This window comes from Euleptes europaea, chromosome 6 (genome assembly GCF_029931775.1).
Source record: "Euleptes europaea isolate rEulEur1 chromosome 6, rEulEur1.hap1, whole genome shotgun sequence".
Taxonomy (NCBI): domain Eukaryota; kingdom Metazoa; phylum Chordata; class Lepidosauria; order Squamata; family Sphaerodactylidae; genus Euleptes; species Euleptes europaea.
Window position 1 is genome coordinate 10,931,266 of NC_079317.1, and position 19,082 is coordinate 10,950,347.

At 45.6% G+C, this 19,082-nt stretch overlaps 1 protein-coding gene across 1 annotated transcript in view; it reads left to right on the forward strand.

The window, feature by feature from the left end:
• ESR2 (estrogen receptor 2) overlaps window positions 1–19,082 on the forward strand; it is a 46,503-nt gene that overhangs the window by 9,514 nt on the left and 17,907 nt on the right. Inside the window, exons 3-4 of the mRNA XM_056850729.1 lie at window positions 3,072–3,188; window positions 16,162–16,461. Of these exons, the coding sequence (XP_056706707.1) occupies window positions 3,072–3,188; window positions 16,162–16,461 (417 nt within the window). The remainder of the gene's footprint in view (window positions 1–3,071; window positions 3,189–16,161; window positions 16,462–19,082) is intronic.

Genomic DNA, 19,082 nt, shown 5'->3' on the forward strand with positions numbered 1-19,082 from the left:
ACTCCTGGAGATTTAGGGATGGACAATGGGGAGGACAGGGACCTCAGTGGGGTACAGTGCCATAGACTCCACTCCCCAAAGCATCCATTTTCTCCAGGGAAACTGATTTCTGTATGAGGTGCAATGAGATGAGGTGCAATTCCGGAAGATCCCCAGGTCCCCCTGGAGACTGGCATCTGTACCATGAGCCCCAGTGTTTTTCTTTGCCTCCAGAAGTTCTCTGCCTTCAGAAGTTTCTTTGCCTTCAGAGGTTCTCATGTGACATCGAGGATGCTATAGAACTAGGGACCTCCATAGAATTAAGCTTTTCCCTCCACGGGTAAGCTCTAGCGTTGCCAACCTCCAGGTACTAGCTGGAGATCTCCTGCTGTTACAACTGATCTCCAGCCGATAGAGATCAGTTCCCCTGGAGAAAATGGCCGCTTTGGCAATTGGACTCTATGGCATTGAAGTCCCTCCCCTCCCCAAACCCCGTCCTCCTCAGGCTCTGCCCCCAAACCCTCCTACCGGTGGTGAAGAGGGACCGGGCAACCCTAGTAAACTCTCTTTCGAAACCGGCCTTTGCATTTCCTCCCCTCCAGTTTTCTGCATGGAAGTGAAATCTAGCTTTAAACACACACACCCACAGGCCCGCACACGAATAAAGGAAAAAAACCCGCATAAACTGAGGAATGTTTGAACTCTCTATCAGTGCCATCTGCAAGGAAAACATCATCTTTTCGCTCAGAACAGCTCATTATGAAATGTTTGCAATAATTTATGATCCAGACAGACTTTTGCTAAAAAAAAAAAAATTGCCGGCAAAGCAGCTGCTGCCTTCCCTACAATTACATATTTGGAGGCAGAGGAAGAAGAAATACTACCCTGCTTTGCCCTCCAGCATCCCACGCAGCTCCTTGAGAGCACCGGTTTTAATTTCTGCAAATTTTCCTTGTTGCAGACAACATGCTTGCTGTTGATGTAATAAGAAGGAAGGTGCTGAACATTTCACAGAGGTCCCAAATATGTCACGGCCATTTTATTCAGAACATTAAGACATAAGAAAAGCCCTGCTGGATCAGACCAAGGCTCATCAAGTCCAGCAGTCCGTTCACACGGTGGCCAATCAGGTGCCCAAATGCCAAAGTGATATGCCTGTATTACTGTATCAATTCACAATGACAATAACACAGCAGGAGGTTGATAGTTCAAAGCAGTTTGTTTATTGGGCCCAATATACACACCGGGTGAAAATTGCCCCAAATGCGCGGGACAATTCACACAAACATCAAAGGAGTGCAAGCACGGATATAATCTTTGGTAATGGGAGGTACAAAGACGTAATACATGGCGTCAATACATAGAACCAATAATAGATATTTAAGGATTTGAATACGCTATTAGAGATTTGGAGGCGTTACATAGAAGGGGTGATTTCATTCTCACTAATGAGGAGTGAAGACCCTCATGGTCAGGTGCTTCTCTATTTGATCCCAAATCACTGCAGTTCTTCTTATCTTGGACCCTGGCAGCTGCCAAGGCTAACTAAGGGAGTTTTCCTAGCTGGCCCTTATGAGTGGGGAGCCAACTTACGAAAACATACTCGGGCCTTCTATGGATTCTCTAATTAGCTTCTAAAAAGCAAAGCTGGGCCTCTTATACTCAAGGCCTTTAACATATATATGTGCTTGGTGTGACTTTAATCATAGATGCCAACTCTTATACACTGAGTATGGATATTCATAAGTGCAGATTATACTTTATTGATTACAAAGAATATATTTCAAATCAGAGAATATGTTTCCAATACATTTTTAGTGAATGAATACATTTCTTCAGTGAAAGAATACATTTTCAATAACATATAATGATTTCAGCCATTACAAAAGCGGCCATTTTCTCCAGGTGAACTGATCTCTGTCGGCTGGAGATCAGTTGTAATACCAGAAGAACCTGGAGGTTGGCAACCCTAGCTATGATTGGCTGGAGATCTGCTGCCATAAGCAGGCAAATGGGAAACTTATGGCTATGCCTAAGGCCAAGATGTTGAAGAAGACATCTAGGTTAGACCTCACCTAGAGTATTGTGTTCAGTTTTGGGCACCACAGTTTAAGAAGGATGTAGACAAGTTGGAACGTGTCTAGAGAAGGGCAACAAAGATAGTGAGGGGTCTGGAGACCAAGTCCTATGAGGAAAGGCTGAAGGAGCTGGGTATGTTTAGCCTGGAGAGGAGAAGACTGAGAGGGGACATGATAACCATCTTCAAGTACTTGAAGGGCTGTCACATAGAGGATGGTGCTGAGTTGTTTTCTGTTGCCCCAGAAGGTTGGACCAGAAACAACGGGTTGAAATTAAATCAAAAGAGTTTCCGTCTAGACATTAGGAAGAATTTTCTAACAGTTAGAGCGGTTCCTCAGTGGAACAGGCTTCCTCGGGAGGTGGTAAGAGCTCTCCTTCCCTGGAGGTTTTTAAGCAGAGGCTAGATGGCCATCTGTTAGCAATGCTGATTCTATGACCTTAGGCAGATGATTAGAGGGGACGCATCTTGGTCATCTTCTGGGCATCGAGTAGGGGTCACTGGGGGTGTGGGGGGGAGGTGGTTGTGAATTTCCTGCATTGTTCAGGGGGTTGGACTAGATTACCCTTGTGGTCCCTTCCAACTCTATGATTCTATTATTCTAAATGAACACCTCCTCCTGTCCTGTATCTTAAGGCCAGCGTTAGTATTTTCAGGGTCAGGGCTAAGTCCTGGAGCTGAGGATGTTTGTACATAGTCAATGTCACTGAGATGTCTGCCAAGCCAGGGTCATACTCTGCACATTTAGTGCAGCTGCACCGGTGTGTAGAAACTGAGACTAAATTTGGAAGCATTCCTTGTGTCTTTTGGTCAGAAAACACGTGTGGGAGGCGGGTATCCAAGAACAAGCCAGCCTAGCTGGCCATCCCTAATACAACACAGTCCAGAAACTGCTGGTTCGCCGCACAAAACGTATTGTACTATCACGGGAAGATAAGCCTCTTTTTTTTTTCTTTTTTTTGGTGGCAGGGATTTTAAAACATGCTTTAAAAAAAACAACCACATCTCATTGCAGGGCACAACGATTATATTTGTCCGGCTACAAATCAATGCACGATAGATAAGAACAGGCGGAAGAGCTGCCAGGCCTGCCGGCTCCGGAAATGTTACGAAGTAGGAATGATGAAATGTGGTGAGTTGTTACGTTCCGATTAAGCTCGCTGTCTCGTGGAAGGGCTGAGTTTCTCTTTACTCGCATTCTGAAGCTGCTGCTCTTTGCTCCCGGCGCAGATCACGGATCATATCGACGTCAGGGGTGGGCTGAACTGAAGTTCTGGCTAGCGATTTAAATAGAGGTTTTTGCCTGTTCGTGTGGGCAGGGCTGGTTCATGGGGTGGCCGGGTCCCTCTTCGCCACCGGCGGGAGGTTTTTTTGAGTGGAGCCTGAGGAAGGCGGGGTTTGGGGAGGGGAGGGACTTCAATGCCATAGAGTCCAATTGCCAAAGCGGCCATTTTCTCCAGGTGAACTGATCTCTATCGGCTGGAGATCAGTTGTAATAGCAGGAGATCTCCAGCTAGTACCTGGCGGTTGGCAACCCTACTGGTTCAAGGTATTCCATTATCCCAAGCACGGTATGCCCATTTCCTCTTCCTGCTACCAGGCAAGTCTGCGTCGAACAAGTCCCCAGTGGCAATACTTCAAATGGCAGTGCTGGTCCTGGAGGCAGGGTTGCCAGCTCCGGATTGGGAAATACCTGGAAATTTTGGGGGTGGAGCTTGAGGAGGGCAGGGTTTGGGGAGGGGAGGGACTTCAATGCCAAAGAGTCCAATTGCCAAAGCAGCCATTTTCTCCAGGCGAACTGATCTCTATCGGATGGAGATCAGTTGTAATAGCGGGAGATCTCCAGCTACTACCTGGAGGTTGGCAACCCTACCTGGAGGCAGGACCCCTTCACTGATGGTCTGAAATGAGCTGAGCTTGCATGGCGCATTGGCCCCCTTCTTTCGCCACCCCAGTCGCATGGGTGGCTTGGCTGGAGCACCTCCTGAGTGTCAGATGGAAAGAAAGTAATCCCTGCAGATTTCATTGTTCTGTAATGAGTCAGTTCCGGGGCCCGGGCAGGCTCCTGTTCATACCCCCTCCCCCCAAAAAAACATGGGACCTGTCTGAGCGTCTATATGTAATAGATAAAATATGTTGAAAACCATGAAACAGGAGTAGGGTTCCTAGCCCTGTGCTGGCAAATGCCAGGAGATTTTTTGGGCGACGCTGTGGAGGGTGAGCTGTTAAGAGGATGTGACGTCACTTCAGGGTGACTCTAGGAATTTCTCCTATCTCTGTGGTAAAGACCATAGAGACTAAGGGAAATTCCTAGAGCATCCCCATCGATGCCACTGGTTCCTCTTTCTTATCCCTCTCCTCCAGTTATCAAGGGCAGGGGTGGAGGATTGCCCACTGCCAGCGGTCAAATGGCAAGCCTACCCAGGAGTATTTCCCTGAACTTGATGTGTATGGAGTGTGGTTGGTAAAATACGGAGTGAGCTAAGAACAGTTGTGGAATTTTATACTCCTGCTGAAATTTCAGATGTTCACTGTTGGGACAAACTGTTCAGTAATCTCATCTCAGTTTATTAATGTTTTAGTCACAGACCTTAACAATGTTCAGATTAAAACCATACAAAATGTATAACCCACAACACCCAGGGTTACATGAATAAAAAATTTAAAATGTTACAGACAGCCACATATATACATATTTATTGAATGTTATAGTTCTCCTAAATTATTCTTTCTGTGTCAACTTGAGGGTCTGATTTTCAACAAATTTCTTCCTTAGCTTAGAAGCTAACATGATATAAAAGGCCACACTAAGCGTGATCTTTGAATTAACGTCTGGTGTTCAGTAATTATTTATTAATTAAAATGTATATACCTCAACTTTCCTTTTGGCTCAAGACAGCTGTTCCTGTTGCTCTGCAAAAAAAAAAAAAAATTCTGCTGGGTTCCCAGTGTCACACCTCTGCTTAGTGCCATTTTGTAACAGAATATTTATTTTATTTTGTTTTATTAAACTTATATCCCGCTCTCTGTCCTGACCAGAGTTGGGTTCAGAGCGGCTAACATCTACGAAAATACAACCCCCCCACACACACAATATAAAATTTAAATTCAATACAATTCTAACAATTAAATCTAGCAATTAAATCTAGCAATTAAATTGCTAGCAATTTAAATCTAGCAATTAAACCTAGCAATTAAATCTAGCAATTAAATTGGCGCCTATGTATTGGCCCATAGGTCCAGGGCGGGTCTGAGAAATTGCGATTAGGGACCCAATTAAGGCTCAGTAAGATGGAACAGAAGCTAAAATGACTAAACTGAGGCTATCGTATTTTGGTCACGTCATGAGACGAAAAGAGTCACTGGAAAAGACAGTAATGCTAGGAAAAGTGGAGGGCAGCAGGAAAAGAGGAAGACCCAACAAGAGATGGATGGACTCAATAAAGGATGCCACAGCCTTCAATTTGCAAGATCTGAGCAAGGCTGTCAAAGATAGGACATTTTGGAAGACTTTCATTCATAGGGTCGCCATGAGTCGGAAGCAACTTGATGGCACTTAACACACACACACACACACAAGATGGAACAGAGAGAGGCCAGCTATAATAAACACTGTTGCTGCCCTCAACCATAGACCTGTTTGAACATCTCGGTCTTACAGGCCCTGCAGAACTGTGCTAGATCCCGCAGGGCCCTGGTCTTGCTAGAGAGAGAGTTCCACCAGGTTAGGGCCAGGGCTGAGAAAGCCCTGGCCCTAGCTGAGGACAGCCAGACACTCTTTGGGGCGGGAACCATCAGTAGGTTGCCATTTGTGTGTGGGGGGGGGGTACCAGGAGAGACGGTCCTGCAGATACGACGGTCCCAGACCTTTTAGGGCTTCAAAGGTTAAAACCAGCACCTTGAACCTGATCCGATACTCCACCAGGAGCCAGTGCATTTGTCAGAGCACTGGCTATATATGTACTCTCAGTGGGGTCCCAGTAAGGACCCATACTGCTGCATTTTGAACCAGCTGGAGTTTCCGGATCAGTATCAAGGACAGCCCTACGTAGAGCGAGTTCCTGGAGGCTGGCAACCCTACAGGTGATTGGTTCACAAATAATCGTATCATTCAAGCACAGTATGTTCGACTGTCCAGCATATGCCGTAACAAAATTAGTAGTATCCCTATTTGTCGGCCATAGATAACGTCAGTTTAAGTTATTTGCAACTTTAACATGAAAACATTTGTTTTTCTGGGAGCACAGGTGCTTTCCTAAACTTCTGCATCCGAGATAGGGTGGTTTTTGTGGCATAAAATATATATATCATTAGTGCTTGTGACTTTACACTGGAAACGAAAAGCCGTTTCCACCATGAATTTTGCTTGAGGTTTCTCGTGTCTTGTATCACTTTGGAGAGCACGTCCAGCTCAATCATTATCCTTTTATTCCAGGAGAGGAAAACAGAAATTATATATGTATAGCAATCAAAGCTGAATTCTGTCAGAGCATCTAATCAGTTCATTTATAAGAGAACAGTGAGGTAAGGTGATGTCAGGCAGCCTTGAATTTTTGGCAGCTGAGAACAACACAGACATCTCTGAGCAGAAGAGGCCGAACGCCCATTTTGATTATTTATAAGGTGACTCTCCTGTTGACCTCTGTGTATCTATGAATTTAAAATAAACTAGCATTATTAAGGATGCAGGGAGGTGAAGTGCGGAAAATAAATACTGTTTTCTTCCCTGGAGCACTCTTGGAAGCCAAGAAACTCACATTTTCAATAGGCTCGGGATTGTTGAAGAGATCACTTATCTTGGGTTTAAAAACCCAAAATAGTTTCCTACACCAAAAGTACTTGATTTAGTATACACCCACTGACTATTATACTGTACACTGCAGTACAAAAATAAATTAGTATTTCCATTAAAGAGCAAATAATGTCAGATGTTCGCTGTTGGGAAAAAGAGCCATATGGAGATATCAGCTGGGCCATTATCTCCGGAGAATAGATTTTGGGGGTGGAGTCTGGGGAAGGCAGGGTTTGGGGAGGGGAATGACCTCATCATGGTATAATACCATAGAGTTCACCCTCCAACACAGCCATTTTTTCCAGGGGAACTGATCTTGAGCATCTGGAGAGCAATTGTAATAATGGGAAATATCCAGGTGCCTTGGTTCGCGTAGGTTATCCGGGCTGTGTAACCGTGGTCTTGGTATTTTCTTTCCTGACGTTTCGCCAGCAGCTGTGGCCGGCGTCTTCAGAGGAGTAACACTGAAGGACAGTGTCTCTCAGTGTCCAGGAGCCTCCTTGAGGTTGGCAACCCTACTCTGGAGAACTGGGTTGGATCCCCCACTCCTCCACATGAGTGGCGGATGCTAATCTGGTGAACTGGGTTTGATTCCCCACTCCTCCACATGAAGCCTGCTGGCTGACCTTGGGCTAGTCACAGTTCTCTCAGAGCTTTCTCAGCCCCACCTACCTCACAAGGTGTCTGTTGTGGGGAGGGGAAGGTGATTGTAAGCCGCTTTGAGGTAGAGAAAAGCATGGTATAAAAACCAACTCTTCTTCTTCTACTACTACTACTTCTTCTCCTTCTCCTCTATGCCCTGTTCTTGGACCTCCAGAGGAACTGCTTGGTTACTGTGTGAGACAGGATGCTGGACTAGATGGACCCCTGGTCTGATCCAGCAGGGCTGAACTTAGGTTCTTATGATACAATACAATAAAGTTTATTATTTGTCGCTGAAGGCCATTACAATCTGTCATATAAAACCTAGTCATAAATTATAACATTAAAACAGTCTGACCAAAAAATGCTAATCAGTAAATGCATTAAATTTAAAAAAAAGTAAAGGTAAAGGTCCCCTGTGCAAGCACCAGGTCATTCCTTACCCATGGGGTGACATCACATCCCGACGTTTCCTAGACAGTCTTTTGTTTATGGGGTGGTTTGCCGGTGCCTTCCCCGGTCGTCTTCCCTTTACCTCCAGCAAGCTGGGTACTCATTTTACCGGCCTCGGAAGGATGGAAGGCTGAGTCAACCTTGAGCCGGCTACCTGAAACCGACTTCCGTTGGGATCGAACTCAGGTCGTGAGCAGAGCTTGGACTGCAGCTACCACTCTGCGCCACGGGGCTCTTTAAATGCATTAAATACCCTGATTTTTTAAAAAAGCCTTAGCCTGAATTTTCTTGGCTGCTAAGGCAAAGAGAGACACTCTATAGGAGACAACTAGATCGGCGTCTGAGAGGAGAAAGAGGAGCTTCTCTGAATCTGAAAAGAGATTTAGGCCCTTTAGAAGCACTGTGAGAAATTTAGATCTGGGCTCTGTATAAAGAGGACATTATAAAATATAATGCATGAGGTCCTCAGGAACTGCGGCTCCACAGATGCACAGACGAGAGGCCCGCGGTGTTTGGGAGTGACGTCCAGCTATCAAAGCCGTTGACATGGTTTGAAACCAGATTGAGGTGAAAGCTATTCTGAGATTGTGGAAGGGGATACTGACCAGATATGAAGCACTGGCATGATCCCTTTTAAACTGTTTAAACCATGGGGAGAATTAGGACTGGGAGATTGATTGCCTGTCTGATGCAGTATCACACGTAAACACCCAGTCACGAACCTTGGTACCTGCTATGGGGACAGCCTGGGTGTCATCTGATATAGAGTAGCAATGCAGGATGTTGTCATAGCAGGCTAACTGGGCAGTTTATGTACAGGGCTTTCAACCAACCATCTGAGCCAGCGTGGTGCAGTGGTTAAGAAGAAGAGTTGGTTTTTATATGCCGAGTTTCTCTACCACTTAAGGCAAAATCAAACCAGCTTACAATCACCTTCCTCTCCCCACAACAGACACCCTGTGAGGTCGGTGGGGCTGAGAGAATATGACTAGTACAAGGTCACACAGCTGGCTTCATGTGCAGGAGCAAGGAAACAAATCCAGTTCGCCAGATTAGCCTCCGCCACTCATGTGGAGGAGTGGGGAATCAAACCCGGTTCTCCAGATCAGAGTCCACTGCTCCAAACCACCGCTCTTAACCACTACACCACGCTGGCTCTTGAGTGGTGGTTTGGAGCGGTGGGCTCTAATCTGGAGGACCAGGTTTGATTCCCCACTCCTCCACATGTGCAGCGGACGCTAATCTGGTGAACAGGGTTGGTTTCCCCACTCCTACACATGAAGCCAGCTGTGTGACCTTGGGCTAGTCACAGCTCTCTTTGAGCTCTCTCAGCCCCACCTACCTCCCAGGGTGTCTGGTGTGGGGAGAGGAAGGGGAAGCGATTCTAAGCCAGTTCGATTCTTCCTTAAGAGATAGAGAAAGTCGGCATATAAAAACCAACTCTTCTTCTGAGGCACGATAAGGCAGCTTCACGAGTTGGACTTATTTCCTGTCTGCGTTCACTAAATGCAACTCAGTTTGTACTTCTGTTGTTCTTTTTCGAAACAGATAGTAATTATAGACAAGCAAGCACGGCAGATGTTTTAGGCAAAATAAGAGCAGGTTGATACAGGATCAATACGGGATTCACGAGGAGGCACAAGCCAGGTACTTCCAGTTGAGTTTGGCTTTTGGAAAATATATTTTGTCAAGAAGGTCAAGTGTTCTTTAAATGAAGTTAGGGCCCTGCTGCTGATTAAGTTAATATGCATACACTTCTGGCAAAGCAGTCCATTCTAGGGGGCAGAATAAAATATGAACTAACCTCAATGAATTTGTAAGTGGCTAAGTGATCCTTCTTAGCAGAATCGTCTTTTTTTTTCTAATGATGTGACTATTTCTAGTTTAGTTCAAGAATGCCCAATTTTGAATGCGACATAAGGCATCATTAAATCGCTGGATGAAGAATGAATTGTTCCACACATAATTGCCAGCTGTAACCTTTTCTTTCGACAAGGAAATTAGCAATTATTCAAAGCCCAAGACATCACCATCCCAGTCCTTTAAAGGAAAGGCTTTAGTTAAATACTTAAACTTCAGAGATTTCAATTACGGGGAAAAGAAAAGGGTCAACAGAATTTCAGTTCAGTCACATCTTCTGAATCTGGGATGCAGGCTAGGTGTATGCAGGTCCTTGAGTGGTTTGTCCCGCAGCAACTACTAGCATCCTATCAGTCTTCAGGAGTTACGTTTCTAGCCCTCATCATTGCTAGGGTTGCCTGGTCCCTCTTCGCCACCGGCGGGAGGTTTTTTGGGTGGAGCCTGAGGAGGGCAGGGTTTGGGGAGGGGCTTCGATGCCATAGAGTCCAATTGCCAAAGTGGCTATTTTCTCCAGGGGAACTGATCTACAGGAGAGAGCTGAGCAGGGATATGATGTCCAGCTAGGGTTGCCAACCTCCAGTTACTATTCAAAAAAATGTAAATTCAACTGTAAATTGGTAGTATTCAAAAATCACAGATGTAGGCTAATGATTCACTTATATCAATATTTATAAATATAATTTCCTCAGATTGCACTATTGCTTCATAGCACCTTTTCAATCAACAAAATTAAATGTACAGTATTATATATACAACAAGGCAAAATTCATAAAAAAATCAAATTCAACAGAAATTAGCAATTGACTTGTGGTGTCTTTCTTTCATGAATTATGCATATATTGTCCATAAATGTCCTTGAGTCCAGTTGAGTAGAACAGGATTCCGGTATCTTTGCCTGTTTCAATATTTCTTCAGCAACCCTGAAGGACATATATTTATGACGTCTGGATCCTCTCTCAGAACGTCCCTTGTATCCTCAGCATTTGTCTGTAATATCAGAATGCTGGTCTGTTGATAAATTATTTAAATAGAACTATAAATTAACATTCTAAGCATTGTAATATTAATTATTTTACACATATATAATATAATTATAATTATACTTACAATCATAAATGAATTTTCATACACAGTGACTTGTGTGGTGTCAACCCGACAAGAATCCTTTCTTGTTTCCAGTCAATTAATTCCATACAGGCAGTATACTTAAATGCTTACTGCATTACTCATTAGGATTGATCCCAGGTGCAGGTGTTAATTTACAAGAAGGAGGTAAGATCATTGGCCATATTTAACCCCTTAGGGGATATGCAGTCAAAGAGTTGCACGTGCATGCGCCTACAGTGAGGAACTTTAGTTATTTCTTTTCAGAGGTTTTGCAGGGGTTTTAAACTATCTATTATTAGATTTGCTCTTATGTATTATTGAGACATGGCTTAAGTTGAGAGCCAGCGTGGTGTAGTGGTTAAGACCAGTGGTTTGGATCGGTGGAGTCTGATCTGGAGAACCGGGTTTGATTTCCCACTCCTCCACAGGAGCGGCGGAGGCTCATCTGGTGAACTGGATTTGTTTCCCTGCTCCTACACACAAAGCCAGCTGGGTGACCTTGGGCCAGTCACAGCTCTCTCAGACTCACTTACCTCGCAGGGTGTCTGTTGTGGGGAGGGGAAGGGAAGGTGATTGTAAGCTGGTTTGATTCTTCTTTAAGTGGTAGAGAAAGTCGGCATATAAAAACCAATTCTTCTTCTTAGGGTGCATCTAAAAAAAACATGTGATGTGAGACCTGTCAGGGATCTAGCACTGAAATCCTTTAAGGCAGGGGTCTCCAACCTTTTGGAGACTGTGGGCACATGTGGCATTCTGACAAGTCATAGTGGGCAGAGCAGCAAAAATGGCTGTCACAAAATGGCTGCTGCAAGAGGCAGCGCAGCCACAAAAGGGCTGCCACATCTTAGCTTCAGTAACACAGTGTAGAAGAAGAAGAGTTGGCTTTTACGTGCCAACTTTCTCTACCACTCAAGGCAGAATTAAACCTGCTTACAATCACCTTCCCTTCCTCTCCCCACAACAGATACCCTGTGAGGTAGGTGGGGCTGAGATAGCTCTAAGAGAGCTGTGACTAGCCCAAGGTCACCCAGCTGGCTTCATGTGTAGGAGTGGGGGAAGCAACCCAGTTCACCAGATTAGCGTCCGCCACCCGTGTGGAGGAGTGGGGAATCAAACCCCTGTTCTCCAGATTAGTGAATTTCCAAATAATGTTTCTCCCCTGTAACTTCCATGCAGGCCACCAGCTTGTTCTTCCTAATACTGAACTTCATAGTTAAGTGATTATAAGAAGGGCAATGAAACCAGGTCACCCACAAAACATGAACTTCTTCATACGCAAGCCATTGCACCGAGATGCAGAAAAAATGTAAATGAAAGAAATGGAGATAACCACCAAGATAAACAGTCCGATGAGGATGGCATGTGCTCATTTCCTCTGGGAGGAATAGAGCACCGATGTCAGTAGAGACTCGGTGAAATGTTGGGGGGAGGAAAATTGCAGGGGTCGGGAGATTGGCTTGATCAAGCCCTAAGAAATTACAGTATTCTAGAAAGGGAAAGTTTGGTTAGGGGAAAAAACCTCCCTATCATGTCTCCTCTTCCGAAGCAGTGATTTCTCACAGGCCCCCAAATTGCCTATATATCAATAGGTGATACTAAAACTAATTTTAGATAGGCTTACAAGGGCAAGATGGGAAGACAGGGGAGTCAGCTAGAGCGACAGAGAAAGGATGAATCTGGCCAGGCTCATTTTAAAGCCCATTCTGTGGTCGAGGAGGCAGCAAAGAAGCAGTGCTTTCCCGCCACCGTTGCATCTGCACAATGTAGACCTGCAGAACTGGGAGGTCAGAGGGTTCTGGCCAGCGGGAGCAGATACTGTTCTGCAAACTGCTGCAATCATTTTGCAGTTGGAAGGGACGACCAGGGTCATCTGGTCCAACCCCCTGCACAATGCAGGAAATTCCAAACTATTTCCCCCCACACACAACTCCAGTGACCCATACTTCATGCCCAGAAGATGGCCAAGATGTCCTCCTTCTCATGATCTGCCTAAGGTCATAGAATCATCATTGCTGACAGATGGCCATCTAGCCTCTGCTTCAAAACCTCCAGGGAAGGAGAGCTTACCACCTCCCCAGGAAGCCTGTTGCGCTGAGGAACCGCTCTAACAGTTAGAAAATTCTTCCTAATGTCTAGACGGAAACTCTTTTGATTTAATTTCAACCCGTTGGTTCTGGTCCGACCTTCTGGAGCAACAGAAAACAACTCGGCACCCTCCTCTATATTTGGCTAAGCACTTTGCAGATAAAATGTCTCGCATCCATTCTGACTTGGACTCTACATTAGCAACGAAAGGATTGGATGGTCCCAGAGTGCCCATTTGTCCACTTGTGTGGGATACCATTCAGCTTGTGCGTTTTAAGGATATGGACAGGATTCTAGGAAGTTTGAGACCTACTACTGTATGTATGACTCTTGGCCCATGGGAAGGCTGGTGGACTGTGTCCGGGAGTCAGTAAATGCCTCCCTGAGAGATGGGGTGGTCGCTCTTGCCTTGAAGCGGGCAGTGGCACACCCTCTCCTAAAGAGACTTACTCTGGACCCAGGATAGTTGAATAATGACCATCTAGTCTAAAATGTACCATTCTTGAGCAAGGTGATGGAATGAATGGTGGCTGGCCCACCGCAGAGATTCCTGAACAAAGTGGATTATTTAGACCCATTCCAGACTGGGTTTCAGGCCTGGTTATCAGACTGAAATGGCCTTGGTTGCCCTGGTAGATGACTTGTGTCAGGAGAGGAACAGGGGGAGCGCGACCCTCTTAGCTCTCCTGGACCTCTTCGCGGCTTTCGATAGCGTTGATCATGATATCCTTCTGGATCACCTTTTGGGCCTGGGCCTGGGAGGCACTGTTCTGGGATGGTTCTGGTCCTACCTTGAGGGTAGGTTTCAGAGTGTGGTGCTAGAGAGCTGCTGCTCTGCCCCTGGGTCTTTGGCTTATGGGGTTCCCCAACGTTTCGCCTTGTCCCCCACGTTTTTCAACATCTATGTAAAGCCACTGGGAGAGGTCATCTGGAGATTTGGGCTGAGATGTCACCAATATGCAGGTGACACTCAACTCTATCTCGCTGTACCAGCAAATCCCAGGTAGGCTGTGGAAACCTTGAGTTAACCCTGTTCTGGATGGGATTGCACTTCCCCTAGAGTAGAACGTTCACAGCTTGGGGGTGCTTCTGGGCCCGGGACTTCTGTTGGATAAACAGGTGGCTAGGGATGCCTTTCAGCAGCTTAAGCTACTGAGGCAGCTGCGGCCCTTCCTGGACCAAAAAGATCTTGCCACTGTGGTGTATGCCCTGGTAACATCTATATTAGATTACTACAATGAACTCTACATGGGGTGACCCTTGAAGACTGTCCAGGAGCTACTGTTGGTACAGAATGCTATGGCCAGAGTGGTGACCAGAGTGGATCATAGGGACCATATCGCTGCAGTCTTGTTCCAACCACACTGGCTTCCAGTTTGCTTCTGGGCTCAATTCAAGGTGCTGGCCGGGCTGGAGACCCATCTGTGTCAGGAGTGGAGTATGGCCGGAAAGGGGGCTATCTCTCGCTAACAGCGCACAACACATTCACAGAGAACCCACATGAACACACATGAAGCTGCCTTATACTAAATCAGACCCTGAGTCCACCAAATTCAGTATTGTTTACTCAGACCGGCAGTGGCTCTCCAGGGTCTCAGGCTGAGGTCTTTCACATCACCTACTTGCCTAGTCCCTTTAACTGGAGATGCCGGGGATTGAACCTGGGACCTTCTGCATGCCGAGCAGGTGCTCTACCACTGAGCCACGCCCCCCCCCCCAATGCTAAATCATTCAGGCAACCTGATTCAGAGTCAGAGTTTCATATGTAGCAGAACAGCTCCCTTGCTATGACCCACTGCAAGCCAGCCCTTGACAAAAACTTTTGTCTCACCTCCATCAAGAGAAAGGGGGCTGCCCAAATGCCCATGAACCAGTGGCGGGTCTACTATGAAACTAATGAAGCTTAAGCTTCCGGGCCCCTAATCCTGGAGGGGCCCTGAAGGAACTTTTTTTTTTAATGAGTGAACTTCTCAACAAAATCAATGTGGGTTTTTTAAAAGTGTTTGTTATTAAAATAAAACTATTTTAGTGATAGAATCGTAAGCCAGTGGGTTACTTCAAATTGACCTTAGAATATGCTCTAATGCCCATTTCAGATGGCCTCAAAATGTCCCTGTAATTGGTCAAATTTCAAGATTATCTTAGGGGCTTGCAACTCCCAAACCCCCAGCTGTATGGGCTTGCTGAGCTGGCCAGAATCTATTCATAGCCTACATTTTGGCAGCTGGATCCTCGAATCCTCCGTTGGTGCACAGCTTAATAGTTCTATAGCTCAGCCCTTAGGCTAGAGCCAATCGGAACAATAAAAAGACATCTGAATTCTCAATTCAGGCTGCACTCATCCCGTCTGTGTATTTTAACACTAAAAATCAGATTTGTACCTCTTTATCCTAACGAGCCCCCTCTGCTGACCTTCTACCTCTTTATTAGAGAATGAACCAATACTTCTGCCATAGAACAACCACACTGAAGAAGATAACAGCGGTTATCCAGACCTCATTGCTGGTGGGAAGGGCTCGTTGTGTGGCCCATTTTCAAGGACTCCACCCCACCACCCTGTTCTCCACCATTTGGGCCTCGAAGTCCTTGAAAGGGCAGCCAGGCCCTTTGGACCTTGTTGGATGTTGCCCTATTGTTGCTGGTTGCAAAGGGGCCCCCATAACAGTTCAAGCTTCAGGGTCTCAAAAATGTAGGGCCACCTACCCTTGCTATACCCATTGCAAGTCAGCCCTTGGCACAAACTTTTGTCTCCCTTCCGTCAAGAGAAAGGGGCCGCCCAAATGCCCATGGACAGCTTGGTACTTACTAGACCACGGTGACCCCCTTTTCGATATGCACAGGCGCCCGTGTTCATGAGATCTAAGATGGTGTTCTTCCCATCTGTGTTATTGATGAACAGGTTTCTCTACCCTGGAACAAGCTGGTGGGTGATTGAATGAGACCTGAATTTTTGTTTCAAGTTGACCAGTTTCTTCCTGATGGGAAAATGTTCAAATATGTTGTGAAATTCGGTAATGAGCTTGTCCACAGTTTCTTTTCCGTTATGACTTTTTAAAAATCGTTATTAGATGTTCCTCCGCCCGGCATAAGTGCATGCAATAATTGGGTTAATGAAATATATCAAAACAACAAAGGGCATGCAGTTCTGTACCTTTTAAAACTCCAGGTTCAAGACGGGAGCGCTGTGGGTACCGTATCATACGCCGCCATCGTAACTCGGAAGATCCGGTGCATTGCTTAAGTAAAGTGAAAAAGAATCCTGAAAATACCGCCCAAATTAAAGAGATCCTTGTTAACGTGCTGAGCCCGGAACAGTTCATTTCAATATTACTCGAAGCTGAGCCCCCAAACGTATTGGTCAGCCGTCCCAGCAAGCCATTTACAGAAGCTTCCATGATGATGTCTCTGACGAAACTCGCTGACAAAGAACTGGTCCATATGATTGGCTGGGCCAAAAAAATTCCCGGTAAGAATTCTGATGTAACGTTTAACCCCTTAATTATCAACTGCAGCAAGAGGGCATGATTGCGTTTGTTATATGACCTGGGCGGGATGTTAGGTCAGTAATGGAATGCACACTTTGCTAATAGAATATTCCACATGAAGTCCCCGGGATCTCCAAATAGAACTTAAATAGACAGCTTCTTGTTTTAGACCTTAACCCAGGGGTCCACAACCTTTTTGAACCTCTGGGAGCCTTTGAAAGTCTGACAGAGGGCAATGAGCACAATCACATAGTGGCTGCCACAGGAGGTGGGGCCAATCATAAAATGGGTATTGCAAGAGGCAGGGCAACCACAAAATGTCAGGCAGCAATATAACTCCAGTAGTCACTCTTCAATATTTCCGACAGAGGGCCAGAGTGGTGTAGTGGTTAAGCACGGTGGTTTGAAGCGGTGGACTCTGATCTGGAGAACCGGGTTTGATTCCCCATTCCTCCAGATGAAGCCAGCTGGGTGACCTTGGGTTAGTCACAGTTCTCTTAGAGCTCTCTCAACCCCACCTACCTGACAGGGTGTCTGTTGTGAGGAGGGAAGGTGATTGTAAGCCAGTAGAGGAAGTTGGCATATAAAAACCAACTCTTCTTTTTCTTCCTCTTCTTGGTCCCTTTCAAAATCTGGCGCTGAAGGCAACGGCCTAGGTTTGCCTAGTGTCTAAGCTGGCCCTGAGCCCTCTTTCCAGCAGAATAAATGCTTCAGCAATTTAACCGTTGTGTAAGAGTTGTGCGAACTGTCAGGGAATTTCTAATTTTGGTAAGGCATCTAACACACACAGCACAGTGGGACAACTAAGAACCGCCTCTAGCAAGTGAAGCAAAAGACAAAGACAAAACACAAGAAAAAGATATTCTCTCTTTTAATAAAAAGAACTGAAATTTAAAAATCACTGAGGTTTCGAGCAGGAGTCTTGTTGATGAACAATTTTGCTTTCATCGTTGGAAAATGGCTGGCATTTGCACTCCGCTTGGTGAGGAATCCATTTTCACATTTGAGTTACTGTCTCTGCTGATTTTTTTTCCCAGTTAAAACGGTGGTAGCTGAAAGGGTCTTTGTCTGATTAGCCATCCCCACCCCGCATAGCAAATGCTGCTGCACAGGGCTATTAACTTAACTCATACGGGGCGAGAAACCCGTATCTTCTCCAATGTAATCATCTTTCAATGCATTATTATTCTTTTCAGTTTCAGGCATCTGTTTTTTCTTGCTCCTCCTCTTACATTCAATGGAACTTCAGACTAATTCAGTTGCTGTTTTTTGAAGCACTTTGGCAGCCTGTATTTATATTGTAGAGTCCATCTGTGGTTTGAACAAGGTGTGTGAGTGTATGGGGGGCGGGAATACATTTGTGACAATACTCAAAGCCCCCCCCCCAAAAAATTAGCATCTCTACCACTTAAGGAAGAATCAAACCGGCTTACAATCACCTTCCCTTCCCCTCCCCACAACAAACACCCTGTGAGGTAGGTGGGGCTGAGAGAGCTCTAAGAGAGCTGTGACTAGCCCAAGGTCACCCAGCTGGCTTCATGTGTAGGAGTGGGGAAACCAACCAGGTTCACCAGATTAGCATCCGCCATTCATGTGGAGGTGTGAAGAATCAAATCCGGTTCTCCTGATTAGAGTCCACCGCTCCAAACCACCACTCTTAACCATTACACCATGCTGGCTCTCAAATCCTATTAAGAAAAATCTTTTCGGTCTGTGAATGCTATGTGTTACACACACGCCCATATAACCAAACAATAGTGCTACACAACAGGGGTCATTTTGAGCGCATAGTGAGTGGAAGGGCTAACCTTTTCTCCACCAGCTATTTTTCTGCTCCACCCTACCACCCTCCTGCCAGCTTCTGTTCTTCCTAGGGTGTTCAGATGCATGCTTACCCTTGTAAGTAGGGGATATATACCTAAAAAATAATTGGCATTGTTTGAATTAGGATTTCAGAGAGGGCATAAATACTGGTATTCTTGGTTATTCAGGTCCCAAGTACCCGTTTGGTATTTGGGTTCATGTGTGTGTGTTTTTGTTTTGTTTTTTGGAATTTCAAAATTATTTGGGTCCATTACTCCCGATGGGGAATATTTATAGGGGGCTGGTGTGGCTCTTTTTTCTTTTGAGAAAATGACACCAAAATTGCAGCAGAGTTAGTGCTGTCTGTCCATTAAGACCCCCTGAGTTTCAAGTGAGTTGAACCACGGGGTCTATGGGTCCCTGAACAAGGTGCCCCCAACCATCCTCCATTTCTTCCTGTGGGGAAAAAATTCCATGGTTTTGCCAGGGCAAAGAATAACCAAACACATAAGAGTAAGCAACCATTGGCCAAAAGCCTCTCAATGACAACAGAACCAACAAGCCCAACAGAACTAACATCAAACTAGAGAATCCCAGCAGAACCGCAAGCCAATGCATCAAGCAAAACTCATCCAATATCAAACCAGATAATAAGAACATAAGAAAGGCCCTGCTGGATCAGACCAAGGCCCATCAAGTCCAGCAGTCTGTTCACACAGTGGCCAACCAGGTGGCTCTAGGAAGCCACTAACAAGACGAGTTAAGCAGCACCATCCTGCCTGTGTTCCACCGCACCCAA